General features: G+C 46.0%; 2 protein-coding genes across 2 annotated transcripts; one reads left to right on the plus strand and one right to left on the minus strand.

The window, feature by feature from the left end:
- The first annotated feature begins 4,167 nt into the window (after positions 1 to 4,167).
- LOC103636198 (receptor kinase-like protein Xa21) lies at positions 4,168 to 7,877 on the plus strand. The gene is made up of 2 exons (XM_008658549.4): positions 4,168 to 7,183; positions 7,305 to 7,877. The coding sequence occupies exons 1-2, from the start codon at positions 4,996 to 4,998 to the stop codon at positions 7,667 to 7,669; spliced, it is 2,553 nt and encodes an 850-aa protein (XP_008656771.2). The 5' UTR covers positions 4,168 to 4,995; the 3' UTR covers positions 7,670 to 7,877.
- A 252-nt stretch (positions 7,878 to 8,129) lies between these two features.
- On the minus strand, positions 8,130 to 12,575 carry LOC100282545 (uncharacterized). Its single transcript, NM_001155453.2, has 12 exons — positions 12,296 to 12,575; positions 11,993 to 12,120; positions 10,780 to 10,917; positions 10,520 to 10,657; positions 10,157 to 10,300; positions 9,876 to 9,986; positions 9,650 to 9,791; positions 9,281 to 9,561; positions 8,915 to 9,076; positions 8,770 to 8,823; positions 8,606 to 8,680; positions 8,130 to 8,496 (listed from the first exon to the last, which is right to left on the minus strand). The coding sequence occupies exons 1-12, from the start codon at positions 12,333 to 12,335 to the stop codon at positions 8,401 to 8,403; spliced, it is 1,509 nt and encodes a 502-aa protein (NP_001148925.2). The 5' UTR covers positions 12,336 to 12,575; the 3' UTR covers positions 8,130 to 8,400.
- Between the last annotated feature and the right edge of the window lie 12,775 nt (positions 12,576 to 25,350).

Here is a 25,350-nt window from a genome sequence, read left to right on the forward strand (position 1 = left end):
CCTCTCATGAATAATACCATGTTCCACGCAGAACTCATCGAACACATTAGAGAAATATTCTCCACCTCGATCGGACCTTAAACGTTTTATTTTCCTCTCAAGTTGGTTCTCAACTTCAGCTTTATAGGCCTTAAAATAATTGAACGCTTCATCTTTTGTTTTTAAGAGATACACATAACAAAATCTAGTGGAGTCATCTATAAAAGTGAGAAAGTATCTTTTACCACCTTTGGTCAAAATTCCATTCATCTCGCACAGATCAGAATGAACAAGTTCTAGAGGTGCCAAACTCCTCGCCTCAGTAGCCTTGTGAGGCTTGCGGGGTTGTTTTGATTCAACACACACATGGCACTTAGACTTTTTGACCAAGTTAAATTTAGGAATTAAATTTATATTTGCTAACCGCATAAGACAGTCAAAACTTGCATGACAAAAATGTGAATGCCATAAATCTGACTCATCAGAAAAATTAACAGAATTCACCAGTTTATTACACACATCATGCAGTGATAAGCGGAACAAGCCTCCGCAGTCATATCCTTTACCAACAAAAGTACCATGCTTCGACACAACACATTTATTAGACTCAAGAACAACTTTGTATCCATCTCGACATAGCATAGAAGCGCTAACGAGATTCTTCTTGATAGAGGGCACATGCTGCACGCTCTTCAATGGCACCGTCTTTCCCGAAGTAAACTTCAGAATGAACGTACCAACACCAAGAACATGAGCACGCGACCCATTTCCCATTAACAAGGCGCCAGACCTCCCGACCTGATAGGAAGTGAACATAGAGGCATCAACACACACATGAATGTTTGCACCACTGTCCATCCACCACTAAGGTGAATTACAGACTGAAAGAACAAATGGTAAAGAATTACCATACCCAGATGTTCCACCTTCAGTTTCAGTGGTTACAACATTAGCTGATTTCTTGTCTTGAGTGAACTTGCGATCAGGGCACTCTCTTGCCCAATGTTGATCACTGCCACAAACAAAGCATCCTCCCTTTCCCTTGTTATTGTTGTTCTTCTTTTTAAACTGTGCTGTTTGAACAGGTTTATTCGCGTTCTCTGGTTTGTTCTGGTTTTTCTTCTTGTTAAACTTGTGAAAGTTTCTCTTCTGCACCACATTAGCAGTAGAGGTCTCAACACCTTTTCCACTGTCCTTTGTTCTAGCCCTCTCCTCAACATCAAGAGTACCAATAAGCTCTTCCACATTGAACTCTTGTCTCTTATGTTTGAGAGAGGTAGCAAAGTCCTTCCAAGAAGGTGGTAACTTGGCGATTATACCGCTAGCCACAAACTTGTCAGGCAAAGGACAAGGAAAAAGTTCGAGTTCCTTAGCTAGTGCCTGAAACTCATGAGCCTATTCCACTACAGATCGGTTCTCAACCATCTTGTAGTCATACAGCTGCTCCATGAGATACAGCTCGCTACCAGCGTCAGTTACTCCAAACTTTCCAACAAGTGCATCCCACAGCTCTTTCCCTGTGGGAAGGATGATATAGCTTTTCTGGAATTTAGTATCCAGTGCACTAATTACTGCTCCTCGAAAGAGGTTGTATTCAGCCTTAAACTTAGCCTCATCCTAAGGAGGTAAGTTGACAGGCTTGCCCTCAGCGGCATGAAAACAAGACATTGCAGTAAGCCACAATTCCATCTTAGCTTTCCATATCAAGTTTTTACCATCAAAAGGATCAGGCTTTAGCACAGTAGCAAAACCTCTGACAGAAAAATGCCTAACATTAGGTTTTTGGATTGTTAGAATTATAGGCATTTTCCGTACCATTTTAATTCCATAAATTAACATTACGATGATGACATATAATAAATAATTACCCATAGAAATCGTGATCTCAAAAATATCCATAACAATATGGATCATGAGAACACAAAGCATATGAAGCATGTAAATCATATAAATATAATAAGTATGTAAACATGGTTCATGAATTATTACGGAACAACTGGAAATAAATAGATAGCAATATAAACAGGATGACTGTAAAATTATAACAGACAGATATAACATATCATAATCTGACAGAACAGAGCTACATACGAAACAATAGAGATGAATATATGTAATATGCAGAATGTAAAACAGTAACGAACTGAATTGATCATACCCTCCCATGCGGTCCGAGGATCCTGATCCTTGTCCAACTTCTCTTGCCATCCGTGCGAGATGAAGACGCCAGGAACCGGTGAAGACGGACGTTGGGCAGTCGCGTAGACGCTCCCTAAAAACCTAATTGCCGATCCCCCGAGCAGGGTCTCGAACGGCAAGGGATTCGGAGGCACCTGCCCTCTCGCCTCTCTGTGCGCGCAGAGCTACGAGATGGAAACACCCACACTTGCGGCTGCAAAGTGACTCTGAAAATGGTTCTGTTCTCGTGTACCAAGTGCCAGGGGTTCTCCTCTATTTGACCTCTCGCAGAGGGAAGCTGAAGGAGAAGAGTCTGCACGCGACACGCGAAGAGACGGGCAGCTGAAGGACAACGGTCTCGCATGCAGCTGACGAAGAGACAAGCAGTTGCCTCGCCTCGCCTCGCCACGCCACGCCACGCCAGGCCCGGCCGGTGGCGGCGGCGCGCGCGCGCGTGTGGCACGCCCTTGTCCATTTCTTGACTTCTCAAGTTAGGTGGAACAATTCCCACCATATAATTCAAGATAAAAGACCCTTGGACTTCCAATATGGTACTATTGGTATTCTCCACCACTACACACCATAGAGTTTATTCAATAAATGGGCCAGACCCATAAAAGATCCAACAATGTGTCTCCTACCTCCTAGATACGTTTCCCACCATATTCAATTGCACTTTTGATGCGATCTGTTCCGCCATGTCCTCGTAGCTATCGATGTCCCTAGCTGTCCATTACCGCAACCAATCACCAAACTTCTCCAGACTCTTAGTAAAGTCCTAGCGTTCATCCTTCACCGTTCTTGGTTGATTGGTACAAACCCGTATGACCTTCATCTTTATCGTCAACCACTTTCTATGGACATCACACATGCGCACCACAAACGAACATGGTTGGTCCACCCAACTCAACTGTAAACATTACTCCGTTTACAATCACTTATCACATACTCGAACCACAAATACACATATCAATCTTATGTTTGCAAAACAGTTATCTAGTACCTTATTCTAAACCTCCAGAGCTAGTCAACTAATAAGTTGTTAGCTTGTTTTAGCTGGGTTAGAGCAGCTAACATCTAATAGCTATGGTCTATTAGCTGATTCGTTCTTAATCTCTCATTTAATTTTAGTTGCTGGCTATTAGTTTTAGATGTCTGAAACATGGCCTAACACCTGTATTTTCCTTGCCCTAGCATTGATGCTTCAATCACAATCGCCTCCCTTCGTTGCTTTTGCCAATTACATGGAAGATGCACACGCACAGTGCAACACTACTGCTATTGTTGCATCGGGTCCTGTACTAGATGTGCGTAGCAGAAGCTTTACGCGAGTCTTCAGTCTTTCACCGTTCCGCGTAGTCGTTGCCGGTTTGCAGATGGACTTTCGCGTGCAAAGAACAAATCGTCAGTGAGTTCCCATGTACGCTTTCTCTGATCTGTGTGTACTCCCGTCCCTCTCAAACACGTACGTGTATGGTGGAGAGACTGGAGACGCTATTATTTCTTTAGTTGCTTGCGTTCAGGCTCAACCTTTAATTCCAAAGTTCGAACCCGTCAAATGGTTCTAATTCGTGTATTGGTCCACACGTTCAGGTCAAGTACGCGATGACATGCCTGCGTGTGGTTTGGAGAGACACTCCTGGTTTCAGTCCCGTTGCTTTCGTCCCGGCGGGTACGCTATTTGGAGCTGTCTCAGTCCAGTAGCTTTCCTTCAGGCTTTCAGCCAAGCTCGCTTGATTCCTGCCTCCAACAGTAGCAAGAGTCGAAGTCTTCGTGAGCATTGTCACGTCCTCTAGCTTTCTATCCTCTTCGGACGACGACTAACTTTTGATTTCACAAAATTCGTTCGTACTGCTGTTTGTTTTAATTTGTTTGGCAAGATCAGATAGTTCAGACGACTTCAGAGTTCAGACTACATAGACACCACTATTGAGAGTTACGACGTTGTTATGCAGTAACTTCTCTATAAGTACGTGCCATGCACAGCTTCGGAGCTTTTCCATATATTCCATGCATTGCCACTTTACCACCAGGCCAGCAAGCACACCATGGCGCCTCACCCCAAGCTTTATCGTTTATCCGGTCCCCACACCATGGCTCTCAGTCTCCTCCACCTAGCCTTATTAACAACAATGGCCTCATCACTGCTCACGCCGGCACCGCCCGCGCTCGTCTCGGCATCCAACGCCACGGCCACCGACCTCTCGGCCCTCCTCGCGTTCAAGCACAGGCTTTCCGACCCTGGCGACGTCCTCCGCGGCAACTGGACGCCCGGCACGCCCTACTGCGGCTGGGTCGGCGTCTCCTGCGGCCACCGCCACAGGCAGCGCGTCACGGCTCTGGCGCTCGCTCCCCGGCGTGCGGCTCGCCGGTGGCCTGGCTCCCGAGCTCGGCAACCTGTCTTTCCTCTCCAGCCTTAACCTCAGCGGCACCGAGCTCACGGGGAACATCCCAGCTAGTCTCGGGAAGCTGCCACGCCTACTCTCCCTCGATCTCTCCAACAATTACCTGTCGGGCGCCGTCCCAGCCACGCTCGGCAACCTCACCGCGCTTGGGATCCTCAGCCTCGACTCCAACAACCTCACCGGTGAAGTCCCACACGAGCTGTCCAATCTGCGGAGCGTTGGCTTCCTTACCCTGAGTAGGAATGACTTGAGCGGGCCGCTGGCCCAGGGCCTGTTCAACGGGACGTCGTCGACTCAGCTGAGCTTCCTCAGCCTGGCACACAACAGCCTGACCGGGGACATCCCTAGCGCCATTGCTTCCTTGCAAAACCTCCAGGTCCTCGAGCTGTCGGGGAACCAGCTCTCGGGGCAGATCCCGTCCTCACTGTTCAACATGTCCAGCCTGCTAGGCCTGTACCTCTCCCGGAACCACCTCTCGGGGCCGGTGCCAGACAACCAGAGCTTTAACCTCCCTTTGCTGGAACGCGTGTACCTCAGCAAAAACGAGCTCACCGGCACGGTGCCGCCAGGCTTTGGGACGTGCAAGTACCTGCAGCAGCTCGTTCTGCCATACAACCGCTTCACCGGCGGGATACCGCCGTGGCTGTCAACCCTGCCGGAGCTGACGTGGATCTCCCTAGGTGGCAACGACCTCTCCGGCGAGATCCCCGCCGTCCTGAGCAACATTACCGGCCTCACCGTACTAGACTTCACCACGAGCAGGCTGCATGGGGAGATCCCGCCGGAGCTGGGCCGCTTGGCGCAGCTGCAGTGGCTGAACCTCGAAATGAACAACCTGACAGGTACCATCCCGGCCTCCATCAGGAACTTGTCTATGCTCTCCATCCTTGACGTATCCTTCAACTCACTGACCGGACCTGTCCCGCGGAAACTGTTCGGGGAATCCCTTACCGAGCTCTACATCGACGAGAACAAGCTCAGCGGAGACGTCGGTTTCATGGCCGACCTGTCAGGCTGCAGGAGCCTCAAATACATCGTCATGAACAGCAATTCCTTCGCCGGTAGCTTCCCAAGCTCTACGCTGGCCAACCTCTCCTCCCTCCAGATCTTCCGGGCGTTTGAGAACCAAATAACCGGGCACATCCCAAACATGCCGAGCAGCGTCTCGTTCGTTGATCTCCGCGACAACCGATTAAACGGGGAAATCCCGCAATCCATCACGGAACTGAGGAACCTCAGAGGCCTTGACCTGTCTAGCAACAGGTTGTCTGGAACTATCCCCGCACACATCGGGAAACTGACAGAGCTGTTTGGCTTGGGCCTGGCCAACAACGAGCTCCATGGCCCCATACCAGACAGCATCGGGAACCTGAGCAACCTACAGGTGTTAGAGCTATCAAACAACCACCTCACCTCAGTGATACCCCCGGGGCTATGGGGTCTCGAGAACATTGTGGGTCTTGACCTGTCTCGCAACGCCCTGCGTGGCTCGTTCCCGCCGGAAGGTACTGAAATTCTGAAGGCGATAACGTTTATGGACCTTTCTTCCAACCAACTCCACGGCAAAATACCACCTTCGCTGGGAGCGCTCAGTACACTGACCTACCTGAATCTATCGAAGAACCTGCTCCAGGATCGTGTCCCAAGTGCACTTGGCAACAAGCTAAGTAGCATGAAAACGTTGGATCTCTCGTACAACTCTCTGTCTGGCACGATTCCAGAGTCCCTCGCCAATCTCAGCTACCTCACAAGCTTGAATCTCTCTTTCAATAGACTGCATGGACGAGTCCCAGAGGGCGGCGTGTTCTCAAACATCACGCTGCAGTCACTGGAAGGGAACGCTGCACTGTGTGGCCTGCCACGCCTTGGGCTCCCACGCTGCCCAACCGATGAGTTCGACGACGACCACCGGCACCGATCTGGTGTCCTCAAAATCGTACTTCCGAGTGCTGCAGCAGCCATTGTAGTAGGAGCTTGCCTGTTCATCCTGGTCAGAGCCAGAGCTCACGTCAACAAGAGGGCAAAGAAGCTGCCGGTCGCCGCTAGCGAGGAGGCAAACAACCGCAAGACGGTCTCCTACTTGGAGCTTGCGCGCGCCACAAACGGTTTCGACGACGGTAACCTGCTAGGAGCCGGAAGCTTTGGCAAGGTGTTCAGAGGCGTGCTGGACGACGGGCAGACCGTCGCGGTAAAGGTCCTGGACATGGAGCTGGAGAGGGCCACCGTGAGCTTCGATGCCGAGTGCCGTGCGCTCCGTATGGCTCGGCACCGGAACCTGGTCAGGATCCTCACCGCTTGCTCCAACCTGGACTTCAGGGCGCTGGTGCTCCCGTACATGCCGAACGGGAGCCTAGACGAGTGGCTGCTCTGTAGGGACCGCCGCGGGCTGTCCTTGTCCCGAAGGGTGAGCATCATGTCGGACGTGGCTCTGGCGGTGGCTTACCTTCACCACGAGCACTTCGAGGTGGTCCTGCACTGCGACCTCAAGCCGAGCAACGTGCTGCTTGATCAGGATATGACGGCTTGTGTGGCCGACTTCGGCATTGCAAGGCTGCTTCCCGGCGATGACACTTCCGTGGTTTCGAGGAACATGCAGGGAACGATTGGTTACATGGCACCAGGTACGTGACTGTCTCTGCAGCTTCATACTGTCTCATCACGTACGTGTGCTTCATGCATATGCGGTCACTAACGATGTCTCTGTTTGTTTACTTCGCCGTGAACTGACATTAATTACTACAGAGTACGCTTCAACCGGTAAAGCGTCAAGGAAGAGCGACGTTTTCAGCTACGGGGTAATGCTTCTCGAAGTCGTCACTGGGAAGAAGCCCACCGACGCCATGTTCAGCGAGGAGCTAAGCCTGAGAGAGTGGGTCAGGCAGGCTATTCCATCAGGACTCGCTCATGTCGTGGACCATAGCATCCTTCTTGTAGACGAGGAGGCAACAAGCAGTGGGGATGTCCTGCGTGCCGACTGGAGCTGCCTAGCGCAGATGCTGAACTTGGGTTTACAGTGCTCGTGTGACTTGCCTGAGGATAGGGTGTCGATGAAGGATGTGGCTGACGAGCTCGCACGGATCAAGAAGAGTTTACTATGCTCCAGCTGATTTTGGATGCAACTGAACGCAGCAAAGTATGCATGGCGATTGGAGCAGGCGACTTCTAAATAATAAAGAGAACCCGTAGCTTCTGCGTGGTGACCAAGCACGTTTGTGTCTGTTCGTCTGTGTCGATATGGCTGTTGTTGGCTGGGCTGGAGGCTAGTAGAGCACTAGAGCCTGGACCCTGGAGCCAATGCATTGTTTGTTTGCTTGCTTTGGTTGGGCCACGTCAATACGTCATCGGTCATCCTCATCCTCTCCGCTCCACTCGTCTGATGCTCCTGCTGCAGTTGCCGTTTCTTGCCCCTCCTCCGGGCTCCGGCGCGGCCGTCCGGCGGACCATCAGACCCTGCCACCGCCACTAACTACTCCAGGGATGCTATGCTGCATGCGCTTCTTCTGTTCCAAAAGCGACATACAGCATTGCAGTTCACTGCTCCTTAGATGCTTCAACATGAAACTTCCATCACACAACCATAGCAATTAAGACCACATGGGCACATACTTTGCAGTTGCAGACAGCTTATTGTTACTTTATTAGATTTTATGGATTGCCACAGCACTCCGGCAAAGCAGTGACGGGAATGTAAAACTGGACGAGTTCTCTCCACGTCCTATGATAAACAGGGTAGTAGGTACTGACCCAGGCTACCTGGGTTCAGAATAACTAATGCGACATCAATTATAGTAAAAGGATGCTTTATTTTCACGTCCACGCACATCTCACATCTGCATCATCATTTGGTGGCGATGAACAGCCCCCACCTCTGTTCACCAGCAGAACTCCTCTGCAGTTTTGCCTTCCAACCGTTCACGATATCATCGTAGTCCTCCTGGAATGCACAAGTGAGTTTCAGAGTTAGAGATGTCAAAAGGGCACAGGCAACTATAATCTGCTTGCCAGTCCATGACTGGAGTTCTCGAGGGTTTCTGTTGAATGACCTGGGTGAAGTCAGACAGGAAATCGTCCTTGTTCTTTTCAAATTCAGCTAACTCCTTATCTAAAACACCAAGGAACTGAAATGCAACACAGAGCACGGATTGGTACAGTAGAAACTTGTGTTCATCCAAACATCTTAGTGGAAAAAGGACAGTTACAAAGAAACCTGATCAGTTCGATCCTCAGCAATGACATCACGAAAACCAGCACTCTTCAACATCTGGATAATATGACAAAACAAGAGAGTCAGTGCTGCATTTTGATCATAACTGTATCTAGTATAACCATATAAAAATGCAAGTAAGAAACACCTGTCCATAAGCCTCCACAGCATGTAGGTCATAACCTCTCTGCTTAATGTACGCTGCAAATTCCTCTGATGGTTTCCCAGGACTCCTGCAGTAGTCACTGATAAGGACCTTGCCCCCAGGCTTCAGCCACTTGAAAAAACTTTTGAACAAAGAGGGTTTGTCCTGCAAAACAAAAGCAAAATCATGTCAGCTTAAACAATGTTACTCTGAACAAAACAAGCACGCAGCATTTAATGTTGGGACTGTGATTATAAAAACAAATATGTCTCTCAAGTATCATTTCGTGTAGTTTTAAAACTTCACGATGCGTTAAGGGTGGCTTCTGAAAAAAGCGTACATCTGAAACAGGATATATTTGAAACATACATGTATGTGAAGGATAGTATCACGGCTGTATATGACATCAAATGTGTTGTCTGGGTATGTCTTCGTAGTGCAATCAGCAACTTCAAACTCCACTGAGCAACTGCGCCCAATGGCACGCTCAAGTGCAAATGATACCATGTTTATGGAAAGATCAATACCAACAACATGAGCATCATATTTTTCGGCCATATAAAAGTCACCTCCCCCAATTCCACATCCAACATCAAGCACCTTATGTCCAGGTTTGAGATCCAGCTTGTCCACAAATTCTTTTGTAGTCTCTGTTGGACAGTGATACATAACAACATTTAAGGACACAATGCAAATAGAACATCACAAGTTAAAATTAACAGGGATTGCCGCACTCACCAACTCCACCAGTGCTCACATAACCTTCTCCAAAAATGCGCTCGTAACGTAATATTCCACTGGCTTTGTACTGCACATTGTCCAAAAATCTTTGAAATCCTTTATCTTCTGTAGAATGGACCTTTTGCCATAGCCAACATATCTATAAACCATAAAGACATGTCCATCACTAACCTCAGTTGACCATGGTTAACACATGTGTATATGCATGGACAAACAAAAGTACCTGGTTTTGGTTTTTCTTGTTTTTAACATAAGCACCAATACACTTGCAAGTAACCAGAGAAAGTTCGAAAGAATTCCCATCTTGATCAAAGGTATGGCATTCTTTGAAAACCTATTTATGGAATAAACAATCAATTAATTAATTATTTCAAAGAAGATGGTATTGAAAATATTAAATAAGAAGAAACATATCATGCAATAGATGAATTTACTGGCAAACCTGAATATCTGATATAAGCGACAAGCAAAAGGGAAGAGCAGTAGGACAGTGTGCCTTCTCACCTTAGTATAAAAACTTGGTTCCCTATAGTGTGTCGGATTAACTTTCCTTTTTGAATCTCCAGATTGATGGAAGCAAGATTCCCTAAAGAAGATATAGCCACCAACCTTCAACCATTTTACCATTCTCTGAACTAGCTGTTCAACCTACATAGAGACAAAAGTTGGAAAATGCAAGAACCAGAAACTTCAAATATATTTCAGTCAGTACATTTGAACACCAATTTTAACTCATTTAGAAAAAAGGCGCCATTCAGAACTTTTTATGACACAGATCCATTTTACAAGAGCAACCTCAGCGAGAAGATCAAGGAATACTATGGAATTAGAATTTGTTACTTATTCAAATCATGTCTCATCCATTACCTCTTCATCTGAAAGATACATCAATAACCAATTTGAAAATATCAGATCGATGGAGTTAGCTTGAAGCACTAGGTCCTGGGATGTCACATCAGCACACATAAAGGATGCATTCTTGTAGTGACCATTAATGCTTTCATTCTGCAAGAAAAAATGCATAAAAGAATTGAATGAATCAACCATACAAACATCTATAAATCAGATGAAGGCCATCAGTTGGCAAACACAAAACTTTTATACCAAGACATTGCAAATTTCAATACCTTTTTAATTGCACTTTCAATAAAATCCAGAGCAAGAACATTCCCAGCTGTTTTAGCGAGTTCTCCAGTGAAACGGCCTATTCCAGCACCAAGCTCTAGTACAGATTTTCCTTCATATGAAGGAAGCAAAGACAGGACCTACAGAAAAGGACCAGAAGCATATCAAAATGGTTAACCCTAAAAGTCAAGATGCATCCAGGAACACTTTCTCTTACAAATCAAAATGATGTCTGCTAAATAAAAAAAATTTATCATTTCAAGCAACCAGTGGACATAGCATACTTGTGTCACAGTTCCTGAAAATAAAATAGAACTGGTTCGATTTTTAACAGATAATCAATAAATGCAAGCTCCAATTTTCAATTCCTATTTTTTCATTACAGATGTTATATTAAACTAAGAAATATCATAGTCAGAACATGAAATGGATCATCACGACATCACATGCTTACAGGAGATACAACCTATAAAAGAAAAATCAAGGTATTCATCATAAAACACAATAAAATGAAGTCATGGTGTAAATTAGCTTTGATGTTAACTTTATTACATATAATATTTAACAGTCGATGGAAAATAATCAAACAACATTTTTTGTTATGGTCATAATCAGTACATGTGTAGTTTACTACGTCAGAGTATAAGCCCTAGCAAAATTCAGCTGCTCAAAAGAAGTAAACATTTACCTTGTTTGTTATTTAGAGTTTAGCTAAGAAATTAGTTATACTTCACATCATAAATTAAAAGACCTGGCACAACCTGAAGTGAGAAAGCGATTTTCTTGGCCAAGTTCAGTTTTCCCTCTTTAAAGAAAAATAAAAGAAATAAAAAACAATCGACCTAACCCTCTCCCGTGTCCCGTCACAATCATAGCACACTTATAAGCAAAAAATAAAAAGAAAATAAAAAATATCTATCAACGTAACCCTCTCCCAAGCAATCATAGCACACCTGTGTTGAACAACACAAATTGCCGACCAGTTTATCCAAAAAAAAAAGTGCAACCGCCTTTATTTCCACACACGCGTCCCTTCAGAGATTGCCATGGGATACCACGTAGCAAAGGCTGAGTGTCTGACAGATGCTGCCCATATCCAAGCAGCTGGATCCAGAAAGGCACTAAAACAAGGCAGTAGCAGTATATGCACCTAAATACCTAGAAATAAAAAATGGAATGGATAACGGGAAGAAACATCCTCGCGGAATCAATCACCTCAGGGCGCTCCTCCTTGTCGAGATCAGCGGCGCGGGAGTCCAGCATCATGGCCTCGACGGTGAGGTTCTTGGAATGCTCCTCCCAGTAGCTCTTCTGCGCCTTCCTCTCCTCGGCCCCCATCTTCCCTGCAACGCCCCGCAAACAAATCGTCAACACGAACAAACCAAACCGCACACACCATGTGCTCGACACTTCTCCCCATCCAACCAAACAACACGAAATGAACCCCCAAGGTAGAAACACAACGAGCAGATCTGATCCCCTCTGCACGGATCGACGCGCGGGAGCCCAATCGCTTACCGTTAAGAGAAACAACGGCGGCGGCGGCGGCGGCGTCCATCACGGTAGGTCGTTGCGTGCGTTCGTCAGTCAGAATTTCAGAACCGAGTTCAAACGAAATGACCGAGGGATGGCTGTGAGATTAAGATCCCTCGATGGCGACGCGGGCGCGGGAGAAGCTCCGAGAGCGGCTGTTGAAGGAGCGGCCGCGCTGCTGCATCCACCACCTGATAGCGGCGAGGTTGGGGAAGGAGGGAGACGGTGGCTGTGACCAGTGGCTGGCGACTGAGAACGGGATCCTGGATGGGAGCGAGGTTCCGTAGTGGCATTTATAGGCTGGAACCGGGAACCGGGAGATCCGATCGACCGTGAGATCTGTGCCAGGTGGGGCCACCTGCAACGTGCATGCTGGATCGCGATGATTTTTTTGCCGTCAATTTTTTTTGTCGTTTTGGCTGATCTGTGGCACTCGTTGTTCTTAAAACTTTTGCTAGTAATAAAGATTTCAGTAAAATACTTTCTCGCGGTATTTTTAAATAATTGTTTAAATATATTTATTTTAAAATTTTCAGTAGCTAAAAATAGAAAACAAGAACGACTCTGGTCGGGGGAATGACCCCGAACCTGGGACCCTTTGGTCACTAGGGATGTCAGTTGGACCCGTGGGTATGGATATCCTCAGGTTTCGTACCCACCGGATATAGATACGGATACAAAAACTCACTTGTGGGTCCTATCGGGTCGGATACCCGAAATACATTGGGTCGGGTATGGGTAAAATACTTTACCCACGGGTATCCAGTGGATACCCTAAATATCAATATACCTCTTTAAATGTGCTACATCCATTAAAAATGTGCTACATTCACTAGAAAAACTCACTCTCATGTGTTGTTGATTAATGAATATTAATTTGTGTTGTGTTAACAGTCAACTGTAATGTAATCGAGACCAATGAGACATTGACAATGTTATAACTGTCAACTGTCATGAACTTATTAAGCTTTTATTCTCTGTACTCAAATTTAAATTTATTGGATGTGATAATTATGAGTTGATATATTGTATCGACGTGTAGCCAAATATAGTCATTCTCGTGTTGCATTGGTGCTTAGATGTAAACTAAAATATTTTATGCATTTATTATAACACTGACCGAATGTTATTTAGTCTACAATAACATATCCACTGGATACCCGATACCCGGTGGATACCCGATGGACATGGGTATGGGTACAGTTTCTCGCCCGATTGGCTTGGTGGGTATGGATATTTGTAGAAGTCTCGAGTACAATTTTTGATCGGGTATTATTATACCCGAACAAAACCCAACCCGCTGCCATCCCTATTGGTCACTAAGAAAAGAGTCCCTAGTCGTTGGGGTCCATTAGTCATGCGTAAGAGGCATGTGTGTCGAATCTAGAAGGACCCGTCTTTAGTAGAACCTCGCGATATCGAGCTTGAGACCGGGCGTGGCTGAGTTTGACAAGGAGGATGGGCGTATAGTAAGGGAACCACTCGAATGGATCTCGCGTCTGGCCCCGGCTGACCCGCCATAAATGATGTCGCATAACCACGTCTGGCGCCAAGCCAAAGCATCAGCGCCGGTCCGCTTCACACTCATGACCTATGGACCCCTCAGGACACATAGCACTCATGACCTACGAGCCCCCGGACTACGGTATATTAATGGCTCGCACACCCTTAGACTGCTACGCACTTATGGCATATCGTACTAGGCCTGAGTGTGCAGACCTCCCGCAGGGAACTGCACGATAGACTACACTGAGCCACAGGCTACAGAAGCCATGGGTCGGCGTAGCCGGAATGATGGTGCCTAGGACCATCACCGCCCCGCGATAAATACGCGGCAGTCAGCCAGCCCTAGGCCCCACAAGTACATGTGGACTCATACGAGGTAAAACAATGGTTTTACCCTTGTCTTACGGCTCCTTCCTAGGAAAGCCACCGTTGGTCGACCCTAGTCCTAGTCTACAAAAGGGAGAAGCTAGCCTCAAGGCGAGAGAGATCGACAGACGAACCGACAGACGAAGACGAGCCCATAAGGACGAACATGAGGAGGAGCATCGACGAGAACCAGAAGGCCGGAGCCCCGCCAAGCTAAGACTTAGGTAGGACTCCACCTCTCGGCTTCTAAGCACCACTTCCACCCTAATAAGTGATCTGTGAGTCTCTCCACACTCTCTCGACTACTTTTAACCCCTACTACGAGTTTGACCATCAATGGTGCCGGTAGGGCAAGCCACAATGATTGGATGTAGGAATGTTATGTCCGAACCAGTATAAATCTTGCGGCCTCCGTGCACACCCTCAGGAGCCCAGAACGCGCACAATAAATTTACTTGTCAGAGCGAGATACGAAACACCGACAACTCTTCATAGTGCAGGAAATATATAAAACATTATAAATTTCTTGCTAGCTAAAGATAACAAATAAAAATAACTCTCTATAATACAAATAAGATATGGAAAAACATTGGAGAGTATAAACATATAGAAAAAATTATATATAAATAACTTCCTAAATAGCAATTTATACACTAAAATTTAGAAAGACTATTAGTTTGATTAGCAGGTTCAAAGTTGATGAAAGGTGTTAATAGTTCGTGTACACCTTCGTTATCCAACCATGTATTAGACTTGTTTTTGTTTCAGCTTCTAGCAAGATTTTGGTCATCGGAATTGGCTTTTGACAGCCAAACACTCTGTTTCTCAGTTCGCTTATGTAAGAATCGCTTATGTGAAAGTCACCCAAATCAACGTGAATGCAGAATTCGTCGAGTCATCGCGATAGGAGGAATCCACCGCTTCCAAAACCCTAAATCGTGCAGATCCCTTCATCTCCCTCCGCGCACAAGCCCTACCATTTGTGCATAGTCGAATTGAGCCGAACGCTTGGTCACCGGTTTGAGGGCGCCGGCAGGGCTGTGGGCGATGCACAGTTGCGCCGTCTGACTTGGTGTCGCAGGGTAGAAGACGGGCATGTGGTCGTCGATAACGAGATAAGCGACAAAGATTAGAAGCTAGAATACCCTTTGGTCTATTGAATCCAACCGTAGATCTCAGGGTGGGCGGATCTAGAGTAACCAAAACGTGGATATGCCTCGAGACCATTGATCCCTGATCTGATGATCCCTGTTGTGCACCGGGTCGATGAGAGGCATGATCTAATCTGGCCCATCGATCCCCGATCGGACAACTCATCGTGCCACGTACCCCTTCGACCGAGCATAATTGCAAAAGAGACCATATCTTCCTTATATATAAAACAACCTGCCATCCATGCTAGTGTAAAGAGTCTTACAGTTCAGTCCTTAGTTTCATAGTTTTAACCCTAGCCTTATATGAAATAGAACCCGCGGTCCAATAAATCGGATAATTATAGAAATTAAAAATCTGAAATTGGTTTTTAGTATAGAAATAAATCCAATAGTCTTAGAAAACCCATATCTCATCATTTTTACTATTATTGGACCCGTTCAAATTGCGATAGCTTCATATTAAAATTACCCATGTAGTAATAACACTATTTGTGTCATATCACAGACTTTTATAATTAGATATTCGTTTAACCTATGTTCTAACCTTTCTAGGTAAAGTTAATATGTCTATAATTATAACCTGATTAAAATATGATCTCTAATTAAGATTTAACTTGGATTAGAGATGAATTAAGGTGTTTACTTAGAATATTTTTATCACATGCTTTATGTTAATCCACATAGAACATAATTTTCATATCTAATCACATAGATCTTTCGAAAACCATATTTTCTTAACTGTAACTCTACCTTTTGTGATTCTTGAACCTACGGTCTCGTAGTGACACGTAGAACCTTATTATGTAGTTTGCTCTCATGGTTGGTGTATTGTTAATTTCTCCTATGCAATGTTTGTTTGTATTATTGCGAGTAGACAAGCAAGTGACTGAGGAGCCTAGAGCACATCAGGTTGAAGATTCTGAGCAAGAGCTCGCTGAAGGCAAGTTGTGCCCTTGATCACTCTTCTTTACCTAATAATGTTCCTGTTAATCACTGTGACATGCTCAGATTAACTTGTTGGGACCTAATATGTTACCCTAGTTTGGTTTACTCTATACCTTGCTTACCACTAAACTGTTGGGTAGTATCTCCTATTGCTCTATGTTGTTTTGAGTGCTATGATACTGAGAGCACCTAGAGGGGGTGAATAGGTGATCTTGTAAAAACAGCTCAACAAAATAAACTTGGACTAATATTGGATTAGTGAAAGCAAGATCCAAGTTCGAATGAAGAGGATGATAGGAGTGAACTTCTTCACTTAATTGTTCTTCACTAACTGAGTATTAAACTCAGAGCAATTATGTAAGTGAAGTGAATAGAGAGAAAATCGCAATAAGATAAAGATAAGTGACACTGCCATTTTTATCCTGTGGTTCGATCAAGTATAGAATACTTGCCTACTCCACGTTGTGGCATCCCAATGGACGAGGCTTGCACTCAACCCCTTTCAAGTGATCCAAAGATCAACTTGAATACCACAGTTCTCTCTTTATCTCAATAATGTCCCATTGTGAGGAACCTCAACAATTTGGAGTCTCTCACTCCTTACACAAATTATCTCAAATGAACACAAGAGTAAGGGGGAGTAGAAACACACACAAGAACTTGAGTTGCAGCAACAACACACACAAGTCAAGAAACGAGCACACGAAACAATACAGCGGAGTCACAGCTCAAAGAAGTGCTCAAATCTCTATCCCAATGAAACAATGGCGTGATTGTGAAGTCTTTGTGTTATAGGATGTTTAATGGGTGCTTGGTTTAGTGCTCCATGCGCCTAGGGGTCCCTTTTATAGCCCCAAGGGACCTAGGAGCCGTTGGAGCTCCATTTGGATGGCCCTAGTTGCCTTCTGTCCATGGGTGCACCAGACAGTGAATAGTGCGCGGGTAGAGAATTGCTTGATTGGGTGGTTTCCTGTTCTGGGGCACCGGACTATCCGGTGCTCCAGTTGACCGTTGGCTCTCGGCCGACGTGGCAGCTAGCCGTTGGCGGCTGGCACATTGGACTAAAATTCCCCGAGAGCAGGCAGTTGGTCGGACCATGCACCGGGCTGTCCGGTGGGTGGCACCGGACCGTCTGGTGCTCTTTAGTTTAGCACAACATTTTCTAATTTCTTGTTCACTTTTGCTCCTTTTGACTTGACTTTATAATGTCCCTGACACTTAGACAAATATGATTAGCACACTAAACAATTGACTAAGTGTCCAGAGCTTACCCTTTTCTTGGTCCATATAGATTTGCATTGTGTCCTCTTCCAAGCTCAATTTGCTTCATGTACCTTTGCTCATTTGACATGTTAGTCTAAACATAATGTGTTGAGCATCTAATCACCAAAACAATATAGAAATGCCCCAAGGGCACATTTCCCTTTAAGATTACATACTGAAAGGGAAATGTGCCCTTAGGCCATTTCTATAATGTTTTGGTGATTAAGTGTCCAGCACATAGTGAGTGAGATATTATGTGCCAAATAAGCAAAAGGTGCAAATCATGTAACAAGGTATGTTTCTAGACTTTGTACATTGTTTTGAGTACTAACATATTTTGTCTAAGTGTTAGAAATAGAGAAAAGAAGAAAAGAAAAGGATTGCAAAAGAATGCCTGTGTGCAGCCAAGACTCAGCTCAGTCTGGCACACCGGACTGTCCGGTGCGCCAGGCTGGCCTCCGGTGAACAGGCCGCTCTCGGGAAAGTTTGGCGGCGTACGACTATAATTCACCGGACTGTCCGGTGGTGCACCGGACTGTCTGGTGAGCCAACGGCCGCCAGCGCAACGGTCGGCCGCGCAATTCGCGGGCGACGCGTGGCCCGCGCAACCGGTCGGCAGGGGGCACCGGACAGTGTCTGGTGCGCCAACTGCCATAGATCTGCAACAGTCGTCTGTGCCAGAATAGGAAGGGGATCCGCACCGGACCGTCTACAGTGACTATCCGGTGGCGCACCGGACTGTCCGGTGCGCCACCCGACAGAAGGCAATAATGGTCTTCCTTGTTGGCCTCCAACGGCTCCTAGCTGCCTTGGGGCTATAAAAGGGACCCCTAGGCGCATGGAGGAGTCACCCAAGCATTCACTAAGAATTCTAAGTCTCCCACACTCCGTCTCCGGGCACTTGATCGATTATGTTAGTGATTTGAGCTCCGTTCTAGTTGTTAACTTGTTGTGCTTCATTTTGAGCTCAAGTCTTGGCTTGTGTGTGTGTGTGTGTGCTGCGGATTTGTGTGTGTTGCTTCCCAACCTTACTCTTGTGCTTTCATTGTGATCTTCGTTGTAAGGGCGAGAGACTCCAACTTGTGGAGATTCTTCGCAAACGGGAAAAAGAGATAAGGAAGGAAAGCCATGGTATTCAAGTTGATCATTGGATCACTTGAAAGGGGTTGAGTGCAACCCTCGTCCATTGGGATGCCACAACGTGGAAGTAGGCAAGTGTTACTTGGCCGAACCACGAGATAAAATTGCGTGTCTCTTGTGTGCTTTCTCTTTGATTGTCTGTGTTCACAAGAGCTCGTTTCAAGCCACTTAGTTGTTCTAACTTTAATAACTAAGACTGTGGCTATTTGAGTTGAATTTTACAGGATCACCTATTCACCCCCCTCTAGGTGCTCTCAATTGGTATCGGAGCCGTTCTATTCATTTAAGGGACTAATCGCCCGAAGAGATGGATCCTAAGGGAAACGGGATGGTGGTCAACGACAAGGAGAAGGAGTTCCTCTTCAACGAGCTAAGGGACGACAAGCCCACTGACTCTGGCTCGAGTCATAAGAAGAAGGACGGGAAGAAGAAGAGGCGCATCAAGAAGATCGTCTACTACGACAGCGATGAATCTTCTTCTTCACCAAGAGACAACGACGATTACGACTCGTCGTCAAAGAAAAAGACGGTTAATCAAAACTATTCCTTGATTATTCCCGCATTCCGTACAATTCAAATGCCCATTTGCTTTCTATTCCTCTTGGAAAACCCCCACACTTTGATGGAGAGGATTACTCATTTTTGGAGTCATAAAATGTGTAGTCATCTATTCTCTCTCCATCCTAGCATTTGGGAAATCGTGGAGAATGGAATGCATTTCGATAGTACGGATAATTCTATGATAATTAATGAACAAATTCATAAGAATGCACAAGCTACCACTGTTTTGCTAGCATCTTTGTGAAGGGATGAATACAACAAGGTTAGCGGCTTGGACAACGCCAAGCAAATTTGGGATACCCTCAAGATCTCACATGAGGGAAATGATGCCACTATGATCACCAAGATGGAACTGGTGGAAGGCGAGCTGGGGAGGTTTGCCATGATCAGGGGAGAGGAGCCAACTCAAACATACAACCGGCTCAAGACCCTGGTCAACAAGATTAGGAGCTATGGAAGCACAAGATGGATGGACCACGACGTCGTCCGACTAATGCTAAGGTCATTTACCGTAATTGACCCTCATCTTGTCAACCTTATTCGTGAGAATCCTAGGTACACCAAGATGATGCCCGAGGAGATTCTTGGGAAGTTTGTGAGCGGGCGCATGATGGTGAAGGAGGCTCGATATGTGGACGATGCGCTAAATGGTCCACTACCCGTCTACGAGCCTCAACCTGTGGCTCTTAAGGCTACTAGCAGCAGGGAGGCGCTTCCAAGCAGGGTGGCACAAGTAGAGGCTGCTGGCCTCAACGAGGATGAGATGGCGCTTATCATCAAGCGCTTCAAGACCGCACTTAGAGGATGCAAGGAGTACCCCAACAAGAACAAAACAAGGGGAAAGCGCTCCTGCTTCAAATGCGGAAAGACTGGTCACTTTATTGCTCAATGTCTCGATAATGAGAATGACCAGGCACAAGAAAGACACATCAAGAGTGAAAAGAAAAAGAACTACAAGAAGGCGAAGGGCGAGGCACACCTTGGAAAGGAGTGGGACTCTGACTGCTCTTCATCCGACTCCGACGATGAGGGACTGGCCGCCTCAGCCTTCGACAAATCTTCACTCTTCCCCAACGAACGCCATACGTGTCTCATGGCCAAGGAGAAAAAGGTAACTGTTCAAAATACCTGAAAGGGAAATGTGCCCTTGGGCCATTTCTAAGTATTTTGGTGATTGAGTGCAAACACAAGTGCTTAATGTGAAAATATGCCCATTGATGTACAAAGTGCAAATCACAAGTTAAGGTATGTTTCTAAGCCTTAGTACATTGGTTTTGTGTACTAATATATTTGTCTAAGTGTTAGAAACAGATAAAAGAAGAGAAGAGAAGACTTGGCTGTGTACAGCCAAGGGGCTGTTTCGGTCTGGGGCACCGGACTGTCCGGTGGTGCACCGGACAGTGTCCGGTGGTGCACCGGACAGTGTCCGGTGCGCCAGGCTGCCTCGGCCGAAGAGGCCGCTCTCGGGTTTTTCTCCGGCGACTTCGGTTAAAATTCACCGGACTGTCCGGTGTGCACCGGACTGTCCGGTGAGCCAACGGTCGGCCGGGCCAACGGTCGGCCGCGCGATCAGCGCGCGACACGTGGCCGAGCCAACGGTCGGAAGGGAGCACCGGACTGTCCGGTGTGCACCGGACTGTCCGGTGCGCCAGATCTGCAACGGTCGGCAACGGTCGGCTTCGCTTTTTATGGAAACAAATCGGGCACCGGACAGTGTCCGGTGTGCACCGGACTGTCCGGTGCGCCCGACGACAGAAGGCAAGAATAGCCTTCCAGATGTGCTCTCAACGGCTCCTAGCTGCCTTGGGGCTATAAAAGGGACCCCTAGGCGCATGGAGGAAAACACCAAGCATTCCTTGAGCACTCTTGATCACTCACACATCAATCTTGCGCACTTGTTCGACATTCTAGTGATTTGAGCTCCGTTCTAGTGTGCTAGTCTTTTGAGCTCAAGTCTGGGTCTTGTGTGTGCTTATTCGCTGTGATCTTTGTGTCGTGTGTGAGTTGCTAATCCCTCCCTTGCTCTGTGATTCTCTGTGAACATCTTTTGTAAGGGCGAGAGGCTCCAAGTTGTGGAGATTCCTCGCAAACGGGATTGAGAAAAGAAAAGCAAGAACACCGTGGTATTCAAGTTGATCATTGGATCACTTGAGAGGAGTTGAGTGCAACTCTCGTCCGTTGGGACGCCACAACGTGGAGTAGGCAAGTTTTGTACTTGGCCGAACCACGGGATAACCACTGTGTCATCTCTGTGATTGAATTCTTGTGGTTATTGTGTTTTGACTCCTCTCTAGCCACTTGGCATAAACTGTGCTAACGCCTAATCAAGTTTTGGGGCTTAAAGTTTTGAAGTTTTACAGGATCACCTATTCACCCCCCCCCCCCTCTAGGTGCTCTCAATTGGTATCAGAGCCATTCTCTTCAAGAAAGGGACTAACCGCCCGAAGAGATGGATCCTAAGGGGAAGGGAATTGTGATCAACGACAAGGAGAAGGAGTCCTTCGTCAACGAGCCAAGGGATGACAAGTCCAATGACTCGGGCTCGGGCCACAAGCGAAAAGATGGGAAGAAGAAGAAGACAAGACGCATCAAGGAGATCGTCTACTACGACAGCGATGAGTCCTCTTCTTCCCAAAAGGACGACGACCACGACTATAAAAAGACGGTCAATTCGAACTTTTCATTTGATTATTCTCGCAATGGACAGCCGAGCAAGACTAAGACCAAGGGGAAGCAATCATGCTTCAAATGCGGTAAGCTTGGTCATTTTATTGCTAACTGTCCCGATAATGATAGTGACCAGGAAAAGGGAAACAAGAGGGAAAAGAAGAAGCATTACAAGAAGGCAAAGGGCGAGGCGCATCTAGGCAAGGAGTGGGACTCGGATTGCTCCTCGTCCGACTCCGACAATGAAGGACTCGCCGCCACCGCCTTCAACAAATCGGCTCTCTTCCCCAACGAGCATCACACTTGCCTCATGGCAAGGGAAAAGAAGGTAATCACTCGTAATGCTAATACTTATGATTCTTCTAGTGGTGATGAATCTAGTGAGTATGAAATTGATTACTCTAGTTTATTCAAGGGATTGGATAGAACTAAGATAGCTAAGATTAATGAGTTGATTGATGCCTTAAATGAAAAGGATAGAACCTTAGAGAAACAAGAAGATCTCTTATATGAAGAACATGATAAATTTGTTAGTGCTCAAAATTCACTTGCTCTAGAAGTTAAAAGAAATGGAATACTTTCTTGTGAACTTTCTACTTGTAATGAAACCATTTCTTCTTTAAAAGGTGAAATTAAAGATTTAACTACTAAACTAGAAATAGCAAGTAACTCGTATGTTGAAAATATTACAATTTGCACTAGGTGTAAGGATTTTGATGTTAATGCTTGTAGTGAACACTTAGTTTCCATTTCAAAATTAAGTGATGAAGTGGCTAGTCTTAATGCTCAACTTAAGACTAGCAAAAGTGATTTTGAAAAACTAAAATTTGCTAGGGATGCCTACACGGTTGGTAGACACCCCTCAATTAAGGATGGACTTGGCTTCAAGAGGGAAGCCAAGAACTTAACAAGCCATAAGGCTCCCATTCCCGCCAAGGAGAAAGGGAAGGCCCCTATGGCTACTAGTGCTAAGAGGAACCATGCCTTTTTGTATCATGAAAGAAGACAAACTAGAAATGTAAGTCATGATGCTTTTGATTCATATGTTCATGATTCTCATGCCATGTTTGCTCCTAGTTCCTCTAATGTGTATGATAGAAATGTTACTAGGAGAAATGTTGTTCCTAAAAGAAATGCTATTCATCATGTGCCTAGAAGGAGTGTTGTTCATAATGCTCCTAGGAAAGTAGTAAATGAATTTTCTACAATATATCATGCTTTGAATGCTTCCTTTGCAATTTGTAGAAAGAATAGAAAGATAATTGCTAGGAAGTTAGGGGCTAAATGCAAAGGTGATAAAACTTGCATTTGGGTCCCTAAGAAGATTTGTGCTAACCTTGTAGGACCCAACATAAGTTGGGTACCTAAGACCCAAGCCTAAATTTGCCTTGCAGGTTTATGCATCCGGGGGTTCAAGCTGGATTATCGACAGCGGATGCACAAACCATATGACGGGGGAGAAGAAAATGTTCACCTCCTACGTCAAGAATAAAGATTCCCAAGATTCAATCATATTCGGTGATGGGAATCAAGGCAAGGTAAAAGGGTTAGGTAAAATTGCAATTTCCAATGAGCATTCTATTTCCAATGTGTTTTTAGTAGAGTCTCTTGGTTACAATTTACTATCTGTTAGTCAATTGTGCAGCATGGGGTATAATTGTCTATTCACTAATGTAGATGTGTCTGTCTTTAGAAGAAGTGATGGTTCACTAGCTTTTAAGGGTGTATTAGACGGCAAACTTTATTTAGTAGATTTTGCAAAAGAAGAGGCCGGTCTAGATGCATGCTTAATGGCTAAGACTTGCATGGGCTGGCTGTGGCATCGCCGCTTGGCACATGTGGGGATGAAGAATCTTCACAAACTTCTAAAGGGAGAACACGTGATAGGACTAACTAATGTTCAATTCGAAAAAGATAGACCTTGTGCAGCTTGTCAAGCAGGGAAACAGGTGGGAGGCTCTCATCACACCAAAAATGTGATGACGACATCAAGACCCTTGGAGATGCTGCATATGGACCTTTTTGGACCCGTCGCCTATCTGAGCATAGGAGGAAGTAAGTATGGTTTAGTTATTGTTGATGACTTTTCCCGCTTCACTTGGGTGTTCTTTTTGCAGGAAAAGTCCGAAACCCAAGGGACTCTCAAACGCTTCCTCAGGAGAGCTCAAAATGAGTTTGAGCTCAAAGTGAAGAAGATAAGGAGCGACAACGGATCCGAGTTCAAGAACCTTCAAGTGGAGGAGTTCCTTGAAGAAGAGGGGATCAAGCACGAGTTCTCCGCTCCCTACACACCACAACAAAATGGTGTGGTAGAGAGGAAGAACAGGACGCTCATCGATATGGCAAGGACGATGCTAGGAGAGTTCAAGACCCCCGAATGCTTTTGGACGGAAGCCGTTAACACTGCTTGCCACGCCATCAACAGGGTCTACCTTCATCGCCTCCTCAAGAAGACGTCATATGAGCTACTAACCGGTAACAAACCCAATGTATCGTACTTTCGTGTATTTGGGAGTAAATACTACATTCTAGTGAAGAAGGGTAGAAATTCTAAGTTTGCTCCCAAAGCTGTAGAAGGGTTTTTGTTAGGTTATGACTCAAATACAAAGGCATATAGAGTCTTCAACAAATCATCGGGTTTGATTGAAGTCTCTAGCGACGTTGTATTTGATGAGACTAATGGCTCTCCAAGAGAGCAAGTTGTTGATCTTGATGATGTAGATGAAGAAGATGTTCCGACGGCCGCTATACGAACCATGGCGATTGGTGATGTGCGACCACAGGAACAAGAAGAGCAAGATCAACCTTCTTCCTCAACTATGGTGCATCCCCCAACCGAAGATGACGAACAGGTACCTCAAGTGGAGGCACTTGGTCAAGGGGGAGCGCAAGATGAGCAAGTGATGGAGGAAGAAGCGCAACCGGCACCTCCAACCCAAGTTCGAGCGATGATTCAAAGGGATCATCCCGTCGATCAAATTCTGGGTGACATTAGCAAGGGAGTAACTACTCGATCTCGATTAGTTAATTTTTGTGAACATTACTCCTTTGTCTCTTCTATTGAGCCTTTCAGGGTAGAAGAGGCCTTGCTAGATCCGGATTGGGTGTTGGCCATGCAAGAGGAGTTAAACAACTTCAAGCGCAATGAAGTTTGGACACTGGTGCCTCGTCCCAAGCAAAATGTTGTGGGAACCAAGTGGGTGTTCCGCAACAAACAAGACGAGCACGGGGTGGTGACGAGAAACAAGGCTCGACTTGTGGCAAAAGGTTATGCCCAAGTCGCAGGTTTGGATTTCGAGGAGACTTTTGCTCCTGTGGCTAGGCTAGAATCAATTCGTATCTTGCTAGCATATGCCGCTCACCATTCTTTCAGGTTGTTCCAAATGGATGTGAAGAGCGCTTTCCTCAACGGGCCAATCAAGGAGGAGGTGTACGTGG

The sequence above is a fragment of the Zea mays genome, chromosome 8 (assembly GCF_902167145.1).
Source record: "Zea mays cultivar B73 chromosome 8, Zm-B73-REFERENCE-NAM-5.0, whole genome shotgun sequence".
NCBI lineage: Eukaryota > Viridiplantae > Streptophyta > Magnoliopsida > Poales > Poaceae > Zea > Zea mays.

Coding starts and splice junctions, on each gene's coding strand:
- LOC103636198 (XM_008658549.4), top strand. CDS start 4,996: ATGTCCAGCCTGCTAGGCCTGTACCTCTCCCGGAACCACCTCTCGGGG. Junction 7,184..7,304: donor GATTGGTTACATGGCACCAG/GTACGTGACTGT, acceptor TAATTACTACAG/AGTACGCTTCAACCGGTAAA.
- LOC100282545 (NM_001155453.2), bottom strand. CDS start 12,335: ATGGACGCCGCCGCCGCCGCCGCCGTTGTTTCTCTTAACG. Junction 10,658..10,779: donor TTGAAAGTGCAATTAAAAAG/GTATTGAAATTT, acceptor TTTTTCTTGCAG/AATGAAAGCATTAATGGTCA. Junction 9,792..9,875: donor ACAAGAAAAACCAAAACCAG/GTACTTTTGTTT, acceptor TATGGTTTATAG/ATATGTTGGCTATGGCAAAA.